This window comes from Barbatula barbatula (assembly GCF_947034865.1).
Source record: "Barbatula barbatula genome assembly, chromosome: 12".
Lineage (NCBI taxonomy): Eukaryota > Metazoa > Chordata > Actinopteri > Cypriniformes > Nemacheilidae > Barbatula > Barbatula barbatula.
The window spans coordinates 1,650,638-1,670,143 of record NC_136775.1 but is presented as its reverse complement, the minus strand read 5'-3'; the positions used below and the strand labels follow the sequence as shown (position 1 = coordinate 1,670,143).

The 19,506-nt window shown below is 44.1% G+C and overlaps 2 protein-coding genes across 2 annotated transcripts; both read right to left on the bottom strand.

The window, feature by feature from the left end:
* Positions 1 to 6,422: 6,422 nt before the first annotated feature.
* On the bottom strand, positions 6,423 to 10,573 carry LOC306902052 (uncharacterized protein). Its single transcript, XM_079470336.1, has 8 exons — positions 10,465 to 10,573; positions 10,245 to 10,332; positions 10,027 to 10,103; positions 9,851 to 9,913; positions 9,487 to 9,725; positions 9,262 to 9,297; positions 9,048 to 9,156; positions 6,423 to 8,921 (listed from the first exon to the last, which is right to left on the bottom strand). Exons 1-8 carry the CDS (start codon positions 10,564 to 10,566, stop codon positions 8,820 to 8,822), a joined length of 816 nt encoding a protein of 271 aa, XP_079326462.1. The 5' UTR covers positions 10,567 to 10,573; the 3' UTR covers positions 6,423 to 8,819.
* A 584-nt stretch (positions 10,574 to 11,157) lies between these two features.
* Positions 11,158 to 13,392, bottom strand: LOC306901303 (uncharacterized protein; the record flags this gene model as incomplete). Its single annotated transcript, XM_079468982.1, has 9 exons — positions 12,965 to 13,392; positions 12,609 to 12,801; positions 12,428 to 12,492; positions 12,141 to 12,237; positions 11,928 to 11,995; positions 11,611 to 11,740; positions 11,470 to 11,504; positions 11,266 to 11,349; positions 11,158 to 11,163 (listed from the first exon to the last, which is right to left on the bottom strand). Exons 1-9 carry the CDS (start codon positions 13,037 to 13,039, stop codon positions 11,158 to 11,160), a joined length of 753 nt encoding a protein of 250 aa, XP_079325108.1. The 5' UTR covers positions 13,040 to 13,392.
* Between the last annotated feature and the right edge of the window lie 6,114 nt (positions 13,393 to 19,506).

The window sequence follows — 19,506 nt, the reverse complement described above, 5'->3', positions numbered from 1 at the left end:
TAAAGATGATGATTCTGACTTTAAAACTGCGCCGCTCGCGTTGTATTAAAAAGTCGCGCCTGGTGTTTAAACTGGGCAGATCGCACTATATAAAGATGATGATTCTGACTTTAAAACTGCGCCGCTCGCGTTGTATTAAAAAGTCGCGCCTGGTGTTTAAACTGGGCAGATCGCACTATATAAAGATGATGATTCTGACTTTAAAACTGCGCCGCTCGCGTTGTATTAAAAAGTCGCGCCTGGTGTTTAAACTGGGCAGATCGCACTATATAAAGATGATGATTCTGACTTTAAAACTGCGCCGCTCGCGTTGTATTAAGAAGACGCGCCTGGTGTTTAAACTGGGCAGATCGCACTATATAAAGATGATGATTCTGACTTTAAAACTGCGCCGCTCGCGTTGTATTAAAAAGTCGCGCCTGGTGTTTAAACTGGGCAGATCGCACTATATAAAGATGATGATTCTGACTTTAAAACTGCGCCGCTCGCGTTGTATTAAAAAGACGCGCCTGGTGTTTAAACTGGGCAGATCGCACTATATAAAGATGATGATTCTGACTTTAAAACTGCGCCGCTCGCGTTGTATTAAGAAGACGCGCCTGGTGTTTAAACTGGGCAGATCGCACTATATAAAGATGATGATTCTGACTTTAAAACTGCGCCGCTCGCGTTGTATTAAAAAGTCGCGCCTGGTGTTTAAACTGGACAGATCGCACTATATAAAGATGATGATTCTGACTTTAAAACTGCGCCGCTCGCGTTGTATTAAGAAGACGCGCCTGGTGTTTAAACTGGGCAGATCGCACTATATAAAGATGATGATTCTGACTTTAAAACTGCGCCGCTCGCGTTGTATTAAAAAGACGCGCCTGGTGTTTAAACTGGACAGATCGCACTATATAAAGATGATGATTCTGACTTTAAAACTGCGCCGCTCGCGTTGTATTAAAAAGACGCGCCTGGTGTTTAAACTGGGCAGATCGCACTATATAAAGATGATGATTCTGACTTTAAAACTGCGCCGCTCGCGTTGTATTAAAAAGACGCGCCTGGTGTTTAAACTGGGCAGATCGCACTATATAAAGATGATGATTCTGACTTTAAAACTGCGCCGCTCGCGTTGTATTAAAAAGACGCGCCTGGTGTTTAAACTGGGCAGATCGCACTATATAAAGATGATGATTCTGACTTTAAAACTGCGCCGCTCGCGTTGTATTAAAAAGTCGCGCCTGGTGTTTAAACTGGGCAGATCGCACTATATAAAGATGATGATTCTGACTTTAAAACTGCGCCGCTCGCGTTGTATTAAAAAGTCGCGCCTGGTGTTTAAACTGGGCAGATCGCACTATATAAAGATGATGATTCTGACTTTAAAACTGCGCCGCTCGCGTTGTATTAAAAAGACGCGCCTGGTGTTTAAACTGGACAGATCGCACTATATAAAGATGATGATTCTGACTTTAAAACTGCGCCGCTCGCGTTGTATTAAAAAGTCGCGCCTGGTGTTTAAACTGGGCAGATCGCACTATATAAAGATGATGATTCTGACTTTAAAACTGCGCCGCTCACGTTGTATTAAAAAGACGCGCCTGGTGTTTAAACTGGGCAGATCGCACTATATAAAGATGATGATTCTGACTTTAAAACTGCGCCGCTCGCGTTGTATTAAAAAGTCGCGCCTGGTGTTTAAACTGGGCAGATCGCACTATATAAAGATGATGATTCTGACTTTAAAACTGCGCCGCTCGCGTTGTATTAAAAAGTCGCGCCTGGTGTTTAAACTGGGCAGATCGCACTATATAAAGATGATGATTCTGACTTTAAAACTGCGCCGCTCGCGTTGTATTAAAAAGTCGCGCCTGGTGTTTAAACTGGGCAGATCGCACTATATAAAGATGATGATTCTGACTTTAAAACTGCGCCGCTCGCGTTGTATTAAGAAGACGCGCCTGGTGTTTAAACTGGGCAGATCGCACTATATAAAGATGATGATTCTGACTTTAAAACTGCGCCGCTCGCGTTGTATTAAAAAGTCGCGCCTGGTGTTTAAACTGGGCAGATCGCACTATATAAAGATGATGATTCTGACTTTAAAACTGCGCCGCTCGCGTTGTATTAAAAAGACGCGCCTGGTGTTTAAACTGGGCAGATCGCACTATATAAAGATGATGATTCTGACTTTAAAACTGCGCCGCTCACGTTGTATTAAAAAGACGCGCCTGGTGTTTAAACTGGGCAGATCGCACTATATAAAGATGATGATTCTGACTTTAAAACTGCGCCGCTCGCGTTGTATTAAAAAGTCGCGCCTGGTGTTTAAACTGGGCAGATCGCACTATATAAAGATGATGATTCTGACTTTAAAACTGCGCCGCTCGCGTTGTATTAAAAAGTCGCGCCTGGTGTTTAAACTGGGCAGATCGCACTATATAAAGATGATGATTCTGACTTTAAAACTGCGCCGCTCGCGTTGTATTAAAAAGACGCGCCTGGTGTTTAAACTGGGCAGATCGCACTATATAAAGATGATGATTCTGACTTTAAAACTGCGCCGCTCGCGTTGTATTAAAAAGTCGCGCCTGGTGTTTAAACTGGGCAGATCGCACTATATAAAGATGATGATTCTGACTTTAAAACTGCGCCGCTCGCGTTGTATTAAAAAGACGCGCCTGGTGTTTAAACTGGACAGATCGCACTATATAAAGATGATGATTCTGACTTTAAAACTGCGCCGCTCGCGTTGTATTAAAAAGTCGCGCCTGGTGTTTAAACTGGGCAGATCGCACTATATAAAGATGATGATTCTGACTTTAAAACTGCGCCGCTCACGTTGTATTAAAAAGACGCGCCTGGTGTTTAAACTGGGCAGATCGCACTATATAAAGATGATGATTCTGACTTTAAAACTGCGCCGCTCGCGTTGTATTAAAAAGTCGCGCCTGGTGTTTAAACTGGGCAGATCGCACTATATAAAGATGATGATTCTGACTTTAAAACTGCGCCGCTCGCGTTGTATTAAAAAGTCGCGCCTGGTGTTTAAACTGGACAGATCGCACTATATAAAGATGATGATTCTGACTTTAAAACTGCGCCGCTCGCGTTGTATTAAAAAGTCGCGCCTGGTGTTTAAACTGGGCAGATCGCACTATATAAAGATGATGATTCTGACTTTAAAACTGCGCCGCTCGCGTTGTATTAAAAAGATGCGCCTGATGTTTAACTAAATGACTTATTTAAACTTTAACAGCATATCCACGTTTTCTGGCATAAGCTGATAAGCTGACATATTTAAATTGATTTTCAACCAGCTAACAGAGAATCGTTACATCACTACTTAGTAAACAACTTAAAAACCCTAGCAAACTGATACAACAACTCATAGTAACCAGCTAAAGCATAATATCAACCAAAAAAAACACCCTAGTGACCAGCAACAGCATCACCAAGCTCACAGCTTAGAGCCAAACAATGCCTAAAAACGTCTCGGTTACGTATGTAACCTCCGTTCCCTGATGGAGGGAACGAGACGTTGTGTCGAGACTGACAGATGGGGTTTGACTTGAGAACCTATCATCTTCTGACTATTTTGAAAAGGCCAATGAAATTGGCGAATGAAATTTGCATGCCGGACTCCGCCCCCGGATATCCGGGTATAAAAGGGAGACGGCGTGCTGCATTCATTCACCTCTTGTGCTGAGGAGCCTGAGAGCATCTCTTGACTGCTGCAGCGGGCGGCAAGTGTTGTGGCATGAGGGACACAACGTCTCGTTCCCTCCATCAGGGAACAGAGGTTACATACGTAACCGAGACGTTCCCTTTCTGTCGGTCTGTTTTTTCTATCCGGCCATAGGAGGCAGGGCTGCTCCGCATAGTCCGCCGCCATGGAGTGCTTAGTGATGGATGGAATGCCTGTTCTTCGCCCGAGGGGGAAAGAAGTGAGGCTGAATTAGCGCACTGACCCGCCCGGAAAGGGGGGGAAGGCGCTGTCGCAGTCGTACACCCTACCGGCCCCCGGTCTCACGTGCTGGCAACATGCAAGACTCGGGCTGACACCGGTTCTACACGGAGGTTATAGAACCTCGCGAAGGCGTAGCCCAACCCGCAGCTCTACAATATCTGCCAGAGAGGCGCCCTGAGCCAGTGCCCATGAGGAGACCACACCCCGAGTGGAGTGTGCCCTCACTGCCAGTGGGCACGGGCAGTCCTGTGATCGGTATGCCGTCGTGACGGTGTCCACGATCCAGTGCGCCAACCTCTGTTTGGAGACAGCCCTCCTTATGCTGACCTCCGAAACAGATAAAAAGCTGCTCAGAGCTCTGAAGCTCTGCGTGCGGTTTAGGTAGAGGCGCAACGCGCGTACCGGACACAACACGGAAAGGGTTGGGTCTTCCTCCCCAGCGGGGAGCGCCTGCAAGTTCACCACCTGGTCCCGAAAGGGAGTGGTGGGAACTTTGGGCACGTAGCCAGGCAGGGGTCTCAGGATCACGTGAGAATTACCGGGCCCAAATTTAAGGCATTCCGGGGATACGGAAAATGCTTGTAGGTCCCCTACCCTCTTGATGGAAGCGAGCGCCAGCAGGAGGACCGTCTTCATCGAGAGGTGAGGAAGAGCGGCCTCCTAGGGGCTCGAAGGGGGGCCTATGAAGGCCCGCCAGGACCACATTGAGGTCCCAAGAGGGAACGGAGCGCGGACGGGCCGGATTCAGCCTTCTCGCGCCCCTCAGGAACCTAATGACCAGGTCATGCTGCCCCAGGGGCTTGCCAGCAACTGGATAGTGATAAGCGACAATTGCGGCTACATACACTTTCAGTGTGGACGGGGAGAGTTTCCTCTCCAGCCTCTTCTGTAGTAAGGACAGCACGTACCCGATCGAGCATTTCCGTGGGTCTTCTCCGCGAGAAGAACACCAGGACGAGAAGAGGCGCCACTTAAAGGCGTATAGCCGCCTCGTGGCCGGGGCCCTTGCCTGTGTAATGGTCTCTACCACGCAGGGGGTAGACCACTCAGGGTCTCCTCGTCCCATCCAGTAGCCAGACATGGAGGTCCCAGAGGTCTGGTCTTGGATGCCACAACGTGCCCTTCCCCTGCAAAGTCAGAGGAATCGGCCAGGGGGGAGTTGTCGTCAAGAGCATTAGCTCCGAGAACCAAGTCCGGTTGGGCCAGTAAGGCGCAACTACTCAGACTTGATGCTCCTCTTCCCTGACCTTGCACAGGACCTGTGCAATGAGGCTCACTGGGGGGAAGGCGTACTTCCGCTTGTTCCGCGGCCAGCTGTGCGCTAGGGTATCCGTGCCGAGGAGGCCCTCAGTCAGGGAGTACCAAAGCAGGCAATGGGTGGTGTCCAGGGAGGCAAACAGGTCAACCTGCGCCTGCCCGAACTGCACCCAAATGAGCTGAACTGCGCGGGGGTGGAGTCGCCACACTCTCCGAGGCGTCGACTGACGAGAGAGCACATCGGCTGTCTGGTTCAGGTCGCCCGGGATGTGTGTGGCACGCAGGGACTTCGTCACCTGTTGACTCCACAGGAGGAGGCGTCGGGCGAGTTGCGTAAACTGCCGTGAGCGAACGCTACGGCAGTAGAACTGTCCGACCTGACCAGCAACTGCTGGCCCTGCACCAGGGGCGCAAGTAGAACAGCTAACAACTCTTGGCAATTGAATGCCAGCGCAGGCGGGGGCCCGTCCACCGACCCGTTACTGCGTGCCCGTTGCACACCGCACCCCAACCCTGCGAGGAGGCGTCTGTTGACACCATGACTCGCCTCGAGACCTGCCCGAGAGGGACTCTGGCCCGTAAAAAAGGTCATTGAAGACCAGGGGTTTCGGATGCGACGGCAGAGAGGCGTGATGACGATACGCCTGCTGCCTGTGTGCCACGCTCTCCAGGGAACTCGTCTCTGTAGCCAGTGCTGGAGCGGTCTCATGTGCATCAACCCGAGGGGGACCACCCCCGCCGAGGATGCCATGTGCCCCAGGAGCCTCTGAAATAATTTCAGGGGGACCGCTGGTTGCTGTCTGAGAAGGCTCAAACAGTTCAGCACTGACTGTGCGCGCTCTAGGGTGAGTCGTGCCGTCATGGAGACAGAGTCAAGTTCCATACCGAGAAAAAAGGGAGCTCTGCCGCGGAGAGCTGGCTCTTCTCTCGGTTGACCCACAACCCCAATCGGTCGAGGTGCCGGAGCACCAAGTCCCTGTGTGTACACAACAGATCTCGCGAGTGTGCCAAGCCAGTCGTCGAGAAATTTGAGTACCTGCACACCGCTATCCCTGAGGGGAGCGAGGGCGGCTTCCACGACTTTCGTAAAGGCCCGTGGAGACAGGGACCGAATGGGAGGACCCTGTACTGATATACCCGTCCCTCGAAAGCGAACCGTAGGAACGGCCGATGACGAGGGAGAATCGAGACATGAAAGTATGCGCCCTTCAGGTCGATGGCTACGAACCAATCCTGACGTCTGCCAGACGTCAAGATGCGCCTCTGCGTGAGCATCCTGAACGGCAGCTTCTGCAGGTGCTTGTTCAGGGTACGCAGATCAAGAATAGGGCGCAACCCTCCGCCTCTCTTGGGGACGACGAAGTACGGGCAGTAAAACCCGCTGGACATCTCGGCCTGGGGGACGGGCAATCTCGGCCCGTAGTACAGGAGCATCTCTGCCTCTGCTGAGGTGAAGAGGATGCCCCGAAACCTGGGCGGAGGCGCATAGCCGAGACGGACCGTATTCTGTAGCTACCGTGACGGCTTGGAAAGTGCTACCCAAGCACCCAAAGACCGAACAGGGGGACTAGAGATACGATCTGCTTCATCATCCCGCGATGGGGTGGTTCGAAAGCCAGCAGCGCCGGTCCCCCGCCGGGGGAGACCCCCACGGGAAGGGACCAGCTCCGCTGTGTTTCCTGCCTGGTGATGGCGCAGCTCAACGCACCGTTGAGGTGAGAGTGCTGAGGGCTGGCTGTTTATACTCTGCACTGCGTGTCACCGTGACGCAATGTCGAGTTGCCGAACACCGTCCGCAGAGGGTGAGAGCGGCTGTGAGAAAGACCCAGGGGGAACGAAAAGCTCTTGTGAACATGTGGGCACCAGGCCCCCGAAGGGGCCCAGCAGATGTTGGGATGGGGCAGGAACCATCCCAGTCCGACCCGGCAGCGATAGAATGGCTGGGGTCAGGCCCAATCTTGTTCTCCTTGGGTTCACCCCATCAGGAGCGCTTGTGCTTCCGTGGCGACTGCTGATGATACGGCGGACCTTCCCTTGACGTCTTCCTCCGGGGGGCCGCCTGAGGAGGGGGCGCCGGAACCGGGGACGACGACAAAGGTGGCCGGGGCTGTTTAGGAGCAGACCCCGAACGGGACCTCGACAGCCAGAAGGCGGCCGGCCCATGGCGGGGCTCACCAAACAGCCCACCCTGCGAGATGGGAGCATCGAGAAAGCGGACCTTCTCGGCATCCCGCATCTGGGCAAGGTTGAGCCAGAGGTGCCTCACCTGGACCACCATCGTGGACATCGTCCGACCCAGGGCCCGCGCCACCACTTTCGTCGCCCCGGAGGGCGAGGTCGGTGGTGGCGCAGAGTTCCTGCATTACCCCTGGGTCGGTCTTCCCTCGTGTAACTCTTTCACTGATGGACCCGCAGGATGGCCATGGTGTGAAGAGCGAGGGCAGCGTGGTCCGCGGCACTGCAAGCTCCCGGCACCGGGGTGCCAAGAACCCACAAGCCGCGGACGGGAGGCTAGGTCGGCCCCCCCAGGTGGCCGGCGTCTGCAGCACAAGTGCACCGCGACGTCACGCGCCACCCGGGGTACGTCGACGTAGCCCCTAGCTGCCCCCCCATCGAGGGAAGCGAAAGTGACAGAGTCAGTCTGACGGAAAACGCGCCGAAAAGGGGGCGTTCTCAATCTTACCGAGCTCCTCATGCACCTCGGGGACAAAAAAGGCACCGGGGCTGGGCTTAGAGTCGCGCCCCGCCCCGATGACCAATCGTCTAGCCGCGAGCGCCGGGTGGGCGGTGCTGTGCATCGCCTCTGAATGCTCGCGGCAGCCCGAGAGCGCACGGCAGACTTTTCGATGTCCGTTTCATCCCGAGCTCAACCTCCCGGGGGAGGGGGCTCAAAGGAATCATCCGGGACGGAAGCCAGTACGTCACCCTCCGGAGTGCGGGCAGGATTTATCCACAACGGCTGCATCAGCGTGTTGGACCCCCAAGCACGCGAGCAGACATCGTGTTCCTCCCCCTCCTCAATGAGTGTGTTGCACCCGTGAGAACAGCGAGACATGCTGCGCTGTAGAAATTTGCTCTTTTAGAGAGAAAAACACCTCCCGAACTGCTGAGACGCCAGGGGAAGTCACTGAAGAGGGACAGTCCGCTGACAGAAAGGGAACCAGATCATCCTATTGACCAGCTAAAGTATATTGACCAGCTAAAGTATATTGACCAGCTAAAGTATATTGACCAGCTAAAGTATATTGACCAGCTAAAGTATATTGACCAGCTAAAGTATATTGACCAGCTAAAGTACAACATAAATATAGCACTATAGCAAAGATATTACCCTAGTAACCGACTTACCTTAGCAATACATTAGCAACCAGCCTATAAATCCTAAAAAAACTTAACAACTAGACAAAAAGCATAGTGACCAGTTACAACATCTTAGCAACACTCGAATTGCCAGACAAAGTACACTCCCTGATGGCTCCCTGATGGTCCGTCTGGCTAACGTCTATTCGATGTCGGCATTAACAGCTGCAATACATAGTTTACTCATCTGCAAAAACACTTGAGAATACTTCCTCTCACTGCCTCCTGTCTTGATCTTTTTCACCTACAGCCCGACGTGAAAATCACACTCCCCCAGAAGATCTGACAATCCCAGATATCTTATCCAGTGTATCAGGTGTTGTGGGTCCTCAAAGTTAAACGGATCCTGTTATACACACACACACACACACAGGTGAAAACAACTTGAAATCTTTCCTAAAAAAGAAACTACACAAAATAATATACAAACACTTTATTTATACCCATGTTAAAAAGAAAAGTGTAAACATACCTCTGGATCCATCCGGAACCTTTCTTGCCACTCATGTAGCATGATCATAAGACAAAGCTCCTTGCACAGTCTGTAGGATTCTGAGGTCTTCTCGACCTTCTCGTATTCTCTGCAATCAGGTTGTACAACAGTGATGATATTAATAATGGACTTTGTGTATGAACAGATGTGTATAAACAGAAGCAAACTAATGTTGTGTGATGTGTCTACGTACAGTTCAGTGTCGAGCTTCACATCCAGTGCATGAGCCCTGTTTAAAGAAAATCATTCTGTCAGAATCGTGTTTGGAAATATCAGCCTCAAACAAAGGCATGCTTATATATATATATATATATATATATATATATATATATATACAGTATATATATATATATATATATAAAAATAATATTCACAAATGAAAGCCTTTCTGAATGTACAATGATGAATAATGTCTTACGTTTCTTGTTGCTCAATGAAAGATTTCAAAGCGGAGTGCAAGTGTGTCTGAAAGTGCTGAAGTTTCCTCAGCATCTTGTTTTCATTAGTTGTCTCCGATGATGACCTTGATGAGCATTCATCAGTATCGAGCAATCTGTGGTCGAGGTCTCCCCAAATCCTATTAAATCTGCGCTGCAACGAGTGCTTTTTAAAGTCCTCTAGATTGAATGTTGAATGGGCATCTATATCGCTTGACTGCTGTTGACAATGAAATAAAGAAGTTGTTAGAATAGCTCGGACACTTCATGTCCCTAAACAGGCTAAATACAAATGTTCGTATTCGTTTGAGCTTCTCAAAATAGTAATACAATGCGTTCTCTTACTTCTCTGTGAGCAGCTTTGAGGGTTGAAATACATTTCTGAGCACACCAAAGATCCCAACATCCCTGTACAAAAAGAAAATAGGAACAACAAAAGGTTGAACACATCTGATAAGAGGGGTGATTTGTTAGAATAAAAAGGAGTAGAAAAAACTAATGCATAGAATATATGTTCATACCACTGCCACACTTCTGCGAAATGTCTCGTATTCATTATATCTGTTTTCACTGTCCTGTTCTGGCAGGGCGTGAGCATCTGCGAAACAACATATTGAAATATTTCATGTTACTACAGTTCTCCTGAAGGAGTTTATGTATTACTTTACATGCAAGCAAATGTTCATTAAGATTTTACATTCTTGACTGAGAATATAGCACATGGGGTCATCTTGCTCACCTCTGTGGTGCGGAGATTTAGGGATGTTCCTTCTAGCCTCTGTTTCTTTTAAATTTTGCAGTAAAATTAACAGTTTACAGACGTCCTCCTAAAAAAGTAATAGAGATACTTAGAAGAGCCAAAAGCATAGATCAAAGATAAAATGCATATTACAAATGTTTATCATTTCTTTGAGTTCAAATGGATTTAAAACTATAGTGAAAAAATGAAATATTCTTACCTTCACAACAGAACCATCTATCACTGGGATATCCGGCAGTTGGGAAAATCTCGAAAACCTGATGTCGCTGGGCTGGAACAGACAATAAAACACAATGTTCATGATTTCATGATTTGTGCAACGGTGTGTCATGCATTCTGACGTCTTTACACTGTTAAACGTGTTGTCTTCTCATGCTTAACACGGTCAACTTGTCAAAAAACGAGTCGGACGTATGACGTAGTATTTCTGTGCTCGATACACTCCCCCAGTGTTTGTAAAGGTTTCGGAAAGTTTTCTTCAAACATTAAAGATTGCTTATCCCTTATTGGACAATTCTCCCAGAAAAGCATGTGGCAGGCCTGCGTCAACCATGGAGAGCGGGAGAAGGAGCATGCGCACAAGTCACTTTCACTTGTTTGCAGGAGAGAGAGAGCTGTGGTGTTAGTTTGCTGCATTTTGGTGATGCATGTTATATAAACGGAAAAACTGATAGATGGAGCGGCAGTCCCAGCGCTAAAAGAAGCCGGACATGAGCCGCACCCGGTGAGTGAAACTGATGTCTGTGTTTTCTTGGCAATGTGTGCGCACGTGCTTTAGTTCCGCCCCCACATGCATCACATGTTTTTGGAAATAATCGCACAGCTGTATCTGTCTTTTATAAATGTGATCAAACTAAAGACTCTACGGATATTTGGGTGTGATTATATTCCGTTAGTCCTCAAGATTAACAGGAGATATACAGAAGCTGTGTGAGTTAGGGTCACATTAAAATTTAAATGTAGGTAAAAACTATAGATGGAATGAAAAGCATATACATACATCTGTGTCACCCTCCCTTCTCCTTATTTTGGGTTGTTGTCTAGACCAGGAGGAAAATGTGGGCTGATGTATAGAAGGCTTGTCCTGGTACATTCAAGACAAAAACACATGTTTAAAGCATCAAAAACAAATTAAGATCTTTGTGTGAAATCCTTGTGGCCAAATAAACAAACACCATTTTGATTTGTCATATGGTGTACTCACCTTCACTTCTTCTTTGTAAAGTTTGCAAAAAACACCTGCATATAACATCAGAGTTATTACACCTTGAATATTTTACTTCACACTCAAATGATGTTTTAAAAAGTTACTTGTGATTCTGAATTTAATATTGTTTAAGCTTACGGTTTTGGTGATTAATGGGGAGATGGTCCGAGTCATTGACATTTCCCTGCGCACACCTCAGATAGTCTGGCAGTTTGACAGGTCTTCTGGACCAGCTGGAAAATGTATCACGGTCGGCAGATTGATTGTCCTGGTAGATACAAAATACACATTAGAACATATCGCAGCTGTTTAATGTGCCGTATAAGAGGCGAGTTTCATTCACGATGAATTTACAAAAATCCTATTATTATACAGAAAAGAAAAACTAATTCAAATATGTGTATGTAATCTTTGTGGCCAAATGAACAAACGCCATTTTGATATGATGTTCTCACCTTCTGCTCTTCTTTAAATTGTCTCCAGGCTACACTCCTGCGGGATGGAGGGTGTGGGACAGTGACACCTGTATAACATCAGATGTATTGCATCTTTACTTTACACTCGTGTGTTTTTAAATTCAAATGTTATTTTTGATTCTGAATTTAATATTGGTTTGGCAAGCTAACTGCTTTGGTTTCAAATATGGAGCTTGTTAGATTGCTGGGTACCTGGTGGTGGGTGTGATTTCCGGGCCTCTTGCCTCTGGCGCTGAGACTTTTGTATTAACCAGGTGTTCATTGCGAGCAAGGTCTGAGTATTAAGGTCCTGGTACGTAAAAACACAACGCAGCTGTTTAATGTGTAAAAGAGGCAAGTTTCCCTCACTACGAATTTACAAATGCAACCTACTGGTACACAGAACATATCAAAAAGAAATTCTGATATTCATATGTAATATTTGTGACCAAATAAACAAACACCACTTTGATATGATAACACTCTCTAGATGTTCTCACCCTCTCCTCTTTTAATAGGTTGCAGCAAAACCATCTGCCAACTGGTGGGTATCGGACTGGGTCACCTGCATTACATCAGATTAATTACACTTTATTTATTTTATTTCACACCCAAGTGTTTCTTTATATCAAAATGTAAACAGATTTCATTCTGACTTGAATATTGATTTTACAAGCTCACCCCTGATGATCGTCCTATGGCCAATCTCCTTTGAGATGGGGCGAACAATTTTCTGGCACGCAATCTTTATTTCTGAGCTCTCCTTAGGTGGTGGAAAGGGGAACCGGAGTGATTCATCCTCCTCTACACTCAGGTGATGTGGCAGTCTTCTGTTCCAGGTGGTAATAGTATCACGGCATGGAGAAAGATTGTCCTGGTACATAAGAAACACCTTAGAACATAACAGAACTCAACACAGCAGTGTCATGTGTAAAAGAGGTGAGTTTCCCTTCACTTCGAATTTACGAAAGCATCCTGCTTTTATACATGACATATCAAAATATGTATGTATGATAACACTCATGTGATGTTCTTACCTGCTCCTTTAATTTAAACTGTCTGCAGAATGCACGCCTGCGAGACTGAGCTGATTCTTGGACCGCTACATCCATCTCGGGGCAAACCTCAGATGGTGGTTGTGGGACCAGAACGCTATTCTCTGCAAAACACGATGATTTAATTTCCTTCACATTGCTGCTGGATGACTGTATGTCAACAGACACAGGACTGAAATGACCATAATACACATAGAAATGATTTAAAGACGTAAGATTCAAAGATTTAAAGAAAACATGATTTGGCACATTTACAAATTTGTTGTAACTGCAACCGAGATTGTTTTTTAGGATTTGGCAAAAACATAAATGCAGAATACAGATATAAAGAGGTGAATACTGGCATGCACACACAATGTTTACTATATTCAGAATGTTTATGGGCCCGTTTACTCTTCACTTCTGTTCAAATCTGCTAATACATATTATATTATACAGATTATATACATATTTGGCATTTTTTGCAAAGTCAGACTATTGAAAACACCTCAACAAATCTGACAAAATACTAATTTACGGTATTAGGAGAAGCAAGCAACCACACATATTTCATGTGTCTTCATTAAAGGGATTTTTTACGAAAACTGCTACATGTCGTGAGCAAACTAATGGTGAAGTTGAGTCATTTTGAAGCAAACAGGGGAAATGTACCACACATTTCCCCTGAACACGACATACATTTACAGTTAGGAATTAAATATGATAGAATAAGTATTAAAGACAGACAAACTTTACCAGTATTAGCCTCTTCTTCTCCAGAGGGTCTAAATTTCTTCCTGATCATTTCTGTGAAATGAAAATAAACGTTTTCAATCGGTGACAATTTACAGATTAACACGTTAAAACATTCATAAATCCGTTTTTAAGATAACTTGAATGTTTACAAGTATGTTTACAACTTACTCTCTGAACGCTTGAGGGCTCTTTTGTATGCGAAACCTGTGCGCCGATCGAACGCTAAACTGAGATTTTACACAGATCGAGACACTCAAATCTTACTCCGATTCTGATCGGCAAGAAGTTTTCAAACAATCAAAACCGACTTTCAATCGTTTGGAAGCAGAAAGTATCCAAGATCCGTCAAAAGCGAAATCCGTCAGACGCCGAAGCGATCACTCACTGATCTGATCACCGCCGCTAGCAAACGCAGCTTAGCGTCAGGGTTCTGTGTGACGTCACAGTCACGGCAGCGTGGGTGAAAGGATTTGAACAACAACACCGCAACAAAACTGCACAAAAACAACGAATGAGCCTCAAATACAAGATAAATGCAGAATGAGCCTCAAATACAAGATAAATGCAGAATGAGCCTCAAATACAAGATAAATGCAGAATGAGCCTCAAATACAAGATAAATGCAGAATGAGCCTCAAATACAAGATAAATGCAGAATGAGCCTCAAATACAAGATAAATGCAGAATGAGCCTCAAATACAAGATAAATGCAGAATGAGCCTCAAATACAAGATAAATGCAGAATGAGCCTCAAATACAAGATAAATGCAGAATGAGCCTCAAATACAAGATAAATGCAGAATGAGCCTCAAATACAAGATAAATGCAGAATTTTATGGGATGAATTTCGACTCAAAATGATTAACAAGTGCACGCACAGTCATCCGTGAACGTGATACACGTTTCATTTGTATTTTACGATTCACAAACAAATGCCTTATGATTTGATTCTGTGAAATTTAGATTTGAATAAACACGAAGCGATTTGTACAAATAGAGGCAGATTTGTGATCGCAATGTTTTATTTTGTGTTCATGTATATTGATTTTGCGCATACCAATGAGAAGTTGTGCATTTGTGGATCCTGTGACGCGCGTTCATACATCCTGTTCGGTTCATTTGGATTTTGAGACTTTCTTTACGCGGTTTTGCATTGGACAATCCACGCAACTGCAGATCCATGGAGAAGGTCCTGGCTGCAGGCTGCAGTACGGGGCGGTGCTAAACATGGAGGAGGAGCTAAATGTGGAGCGCCGCCCTCAACACATACCATTGGTTAGCAGGCGGGGTTATTTTTAAGTGCGGCCTTCATGTGTGGCTCTGCCCATAACTCTTCCCATTGGTTACAAGGAAATGACGTTGAAACCAGGAACTGAGGTTAAAAACATTGTTCTTCGACTTAGTGAGGTGCCATTCAAACCGATTGTTATATAAACTCTGTATTTATTAATTAATATAAATAGTATGATTAAAAATATGATTACATTGAAAGTTAATTCAGGGGAAGTGTTTCATTAATTTGTAAGTTTGTAAGCAAGAGTCTTTCTACTACTTGTAGGTTGATTTTGTTTCAGATTTTGGCGTATCCTTTGCGAAAACTAACATAACTTTTAATAAATGTAGTGACTGTTTAGGGTGTATTGATAATTGTTAATATAACGATGGGTTTACTACACATATTATGGTTAGAATATGGTTACCGTAGTAAGTCTTTGTTGAATGAAAAATGAGAAACAAACTGTAAACAAAGTATGTCATTGTCTATGTATTTATTTAACGTCCTTTACTTGTTTTTATTTAATGTTTTTGTCATTATTAAAATTATTTTATCATTTTTTACCCTACTTCTTTCTATTACCGTTATTTAGTCCAGGGATTTTCAATCTGTGATCCGGGGCCCTTCAGAATGTTCTAAGAGAAAATATTGGAGAAATATAAAGATAAAAGAAAAATTACAGAAGTCTACTGAACATTATTACTGTTTCATATAAATCTGTACATTTTAATTTCTAAGTGAAGAAAGAAAATTTATAAAACAGTAAAAAAACTGTATATGAATATAAAAAACGACAACATAAGCAGACATAACCAACATAAAATGACAACAATAAACAACAGATTTTTACACACTTAAATGTCACGTTTCTAGACATTAAATTACTGGCAAGCAAAACAGCTGTCTGGGTCCTCTATGCTGCCCTAAAAACCATGCAGGACACCACGTTTGCCATTGCCAACAAATCCACAGCAAGATTTGAATAAAATTCGGCACTTGCTGCATTCCTTTACTTCAAAGGGAACCCGTAATTGAGCCTTTGATGCTTCATTCCACTTTTTCCAGTTCACAACACCTGTGGCCATAAACACAGACAAGATAAATATTATTAAGAATGCATAATTCTATAGACTTAAATATTTCAAATGCAGGCAGTACATTAGACTCCATACATGTTAAAAGATTCAAGATGGAATTTCACAAAACCCTTTTTACAAAGGAAATACAGTTTTGTAACATGCATGACATGAATACACTTACTGTCAAGCCAGGCAAAGTGTGCCTTCCTTTGAAAGAAGGGTGTGCGCACAAGTGCATTGAAGCATCTGCAGGTGAGACCAAGGGTCATGTATGCTGCATCTCCATCCTGTTGGACTACTTCTAGGAGAATCCTGAGGCGGTGGTGCAGCGGTCAGTGGGACGACGGTCAGGTCGGCATTGTGCCCGTCAGCAGGGTATCGGTTGGCCGAGGCAGTGTGGAGCCCGTCAACAGGGCAACGTTCGGCTGAGGTGGTGGTGCAGCAGTCAGTGGGAAGACGGTCGACTGAGGCGCAGTGGTGGCAGTCAGCAAGGCATCGGTTGGCTGAGGTGGCAGGGCCCCAGTCAACAGGGTAAATGAGGCTGGGTTGGATGGATGAGGCTGGGTTGGTGATGAGTCTGTTGAATGGTTTGCAATGTGTGCCAGCAACTGTGCCCGATTTAACACAGTCACTGAACAGTAGCAATAGTGAAAGTGGTATTTTGCCCGACAATTTAAATTACATTTTATGATTGTGAAATCTGAAAGGATCAAAAGATCAACCAATGTTAAATGAATTTGTATACATTCTAGTCACAAATAATGAGATTAAAAGCATGCACAGTGTTTTTTTGCTGTATTTTAACCAGATTTACCAAATAAAGTAATAAAAAAACTAAAGACTTACCCTGATGTATCACTGCCATCTGAATGTGATTTTTAATGTGATAGTACACCAGCTGTGGCATGCTGGTGTACTTACAGGAAGGGCACTGACTTGTACATTCCTTTAACAATTTCTCACACTCCCCTTTGGTTAACACGGTTTTATGCATTTTATCAGTGAGAAACAAGGAAAACCTGCAATGCCAAGGTTCAGCAAACAAAAATAAGTGGGCTACAGAATGTCGATCAGAATTTTATCAGATTTATTAACAAGTTAAGTTTCATTACAGTGCATTTTAAATCTGGAATGGAGAGTCAATCAGACGTTGTTTCTTTTAAACAAAAACAATTGTATCCATTAATAACATATATTTCCGACTGCTATGTATAAAAAAAACATTGACTCATCATCTCAAGTTAATAATGTGGTATTTAGAGGGTTTTGCATCTGAACTATTCAATTGAAATGATACATACAGAAGAATCGACGTCATTACTTGTGTTTAACCAATAACGCAAGGTTAGGACGAGACGACACATAGACCCGCCCTTAATATTACCCCACCCATTGACCAATGAGACGCGTAGGGAGCGGAGCACAACCTTGATCTCCACCCCCATATTTAGCACCGCCCCGTACTGCAGCCTGCAGTCAGGTGTACTTGATCCATGCGCAACCGTGCAGAAAATAAGAACTACCACTAGATGGCAGGCTTACGGAAAACATAGGTGCTGGTCATATCATTAGAATATCATCAAAAAGTTGATGCATTTCACTATTTCCATTAAAAAGTGAAACTTGTAAATTATATGAATTCCTTACACGCAGACTGATATATTTCAAATGTTTATTTATTTTAACTGTGATGATTATAACTGACAACTAATTAAAATACCAAATTGATAAAGCGTTTTAATCTCAAAGACAAAGCATTTTCTCATAAAGTGAATAGATGCAGTTATTACAGTTACAGTGCAGTAGATGAGTTAATGCAGTTATTAAAGTTACAGTGCAGTAGATGAGTCAATGCAGTTATTACAGTTACAGTGCAGTAGATGAGTTAATGCAGTTATTACAGTTACAGTGCAGTAGATGAGTTAATGCAGTTATTAAAGTTACAGTGCAGTAGAGTTAATGCAGTTATTACAGTTACAGTGCAGTAGATGAGTTAATGCAGTTATTAAAGTTACAGTGCAGTAGAGTTAATGCAGTTATTACAGTTACAGTGCAGTAGATGAGTTAATGCAGTTATTACAGTTACAGTGCAGTAGAGTTAATGCAGTTATTACAGTTACAGTGCAGTAGATGAGTTAATGCAGTTATTACAGTTACAGTGCAGTAGATGAGTTAATGCAGTTATTAAAGTTACAGTGCAGTAGAGTTAATGCAGTTATTACAGTTACAGTGCAGTAGATGAGTTAATGCAGTTATTACAGTTACAGTGCAGTAGATGAGTTAATGCAGTTATTAAAGTTACAGTGCAGTAGATGAGTTAATGCAGTTATTAAAGTTACAGTGCAGTAGAGTTAATGCAGTTATTACAGTTACAGTGCAGTAGATGAGTTAATGCAGTTATTACAGTTACAGTGCAGTAGATGAGTTAATGCAGTTATTAAAGTTACAGTGCAGTAGAGTTAATGCAGTTATTACAGTTACAGTGCAGTAGATGAGTTAATGCAGTTATTAAAGTTACAGTGCAGTAGAGTTAATGCAGTTATTACAGTTACAGTGCAGTAGATGAGTTAATGCAGTTATTACAGTTACAGTGCAGTAGATGAGTTAATGCAGTTATTAAAGTTACAGTGCAGTAGATGAGTTAATGCAGTTATTAAAGTTACAGTGCAGTAGAGTTAATGCAGTTATTACAGTTACAGTGCAGTAGATGAGTTAATGCAGTTATTACAGTTACAGTGCAGTAGGTAAGTTAATGCAGTTATTAAAGTTACAGTGCAGTAGAGTTAATGCAGTTATTACAGTTACAGTGCAGTAGATGAGTTAATGCAGTTATTACAGTTACAGTGCAGTAGATGAGTTAATGCAGTTATTACAGTTACAGTGCAGTAGATGAGTTAATGCAGTTATTACAGTTACAGTGCAGTAGATGAGTTAATGCAGTTATTAAAGTTACAGTGCAGTAGAGTTAATGCAGTTATTACAGTTACAGTGCAGTAGATGAGTTAATGCAGTTATTACAGTTACAGTGCAGTAGAGTTAATGCAGTTATTACAGTTACAGTGCAGTAGATGAGTTAATGCAGTTATTACAGTTACAGTGCAGTAGATGAGTTAATGCAGTTATTAAAGTTACAGAGCAGTAGAGTTAATGCAGTTATTACAGTTACAGTGCAGTAGAGTTAATGCAGTTATTACAGTTACAGTGCAGTAGATGAGTTAATGCAGTTATTACAGTTACAGTGCAGTAGAGTTAATGCAGTTATTACAGTTACAGTGCAGTAGAGTTAATGCAGTTATTACAGTTACAGTGCAGTAGATGAGTTAATGCAGTTATTAAAGTTACAGTGCAGTAGAGTTAATGCAGTTATTACAGTTACAGTGCAGTAGATGAGTTAATGCAGTTATTACAGTTACAGTGCAGTAGATGAGTTAATG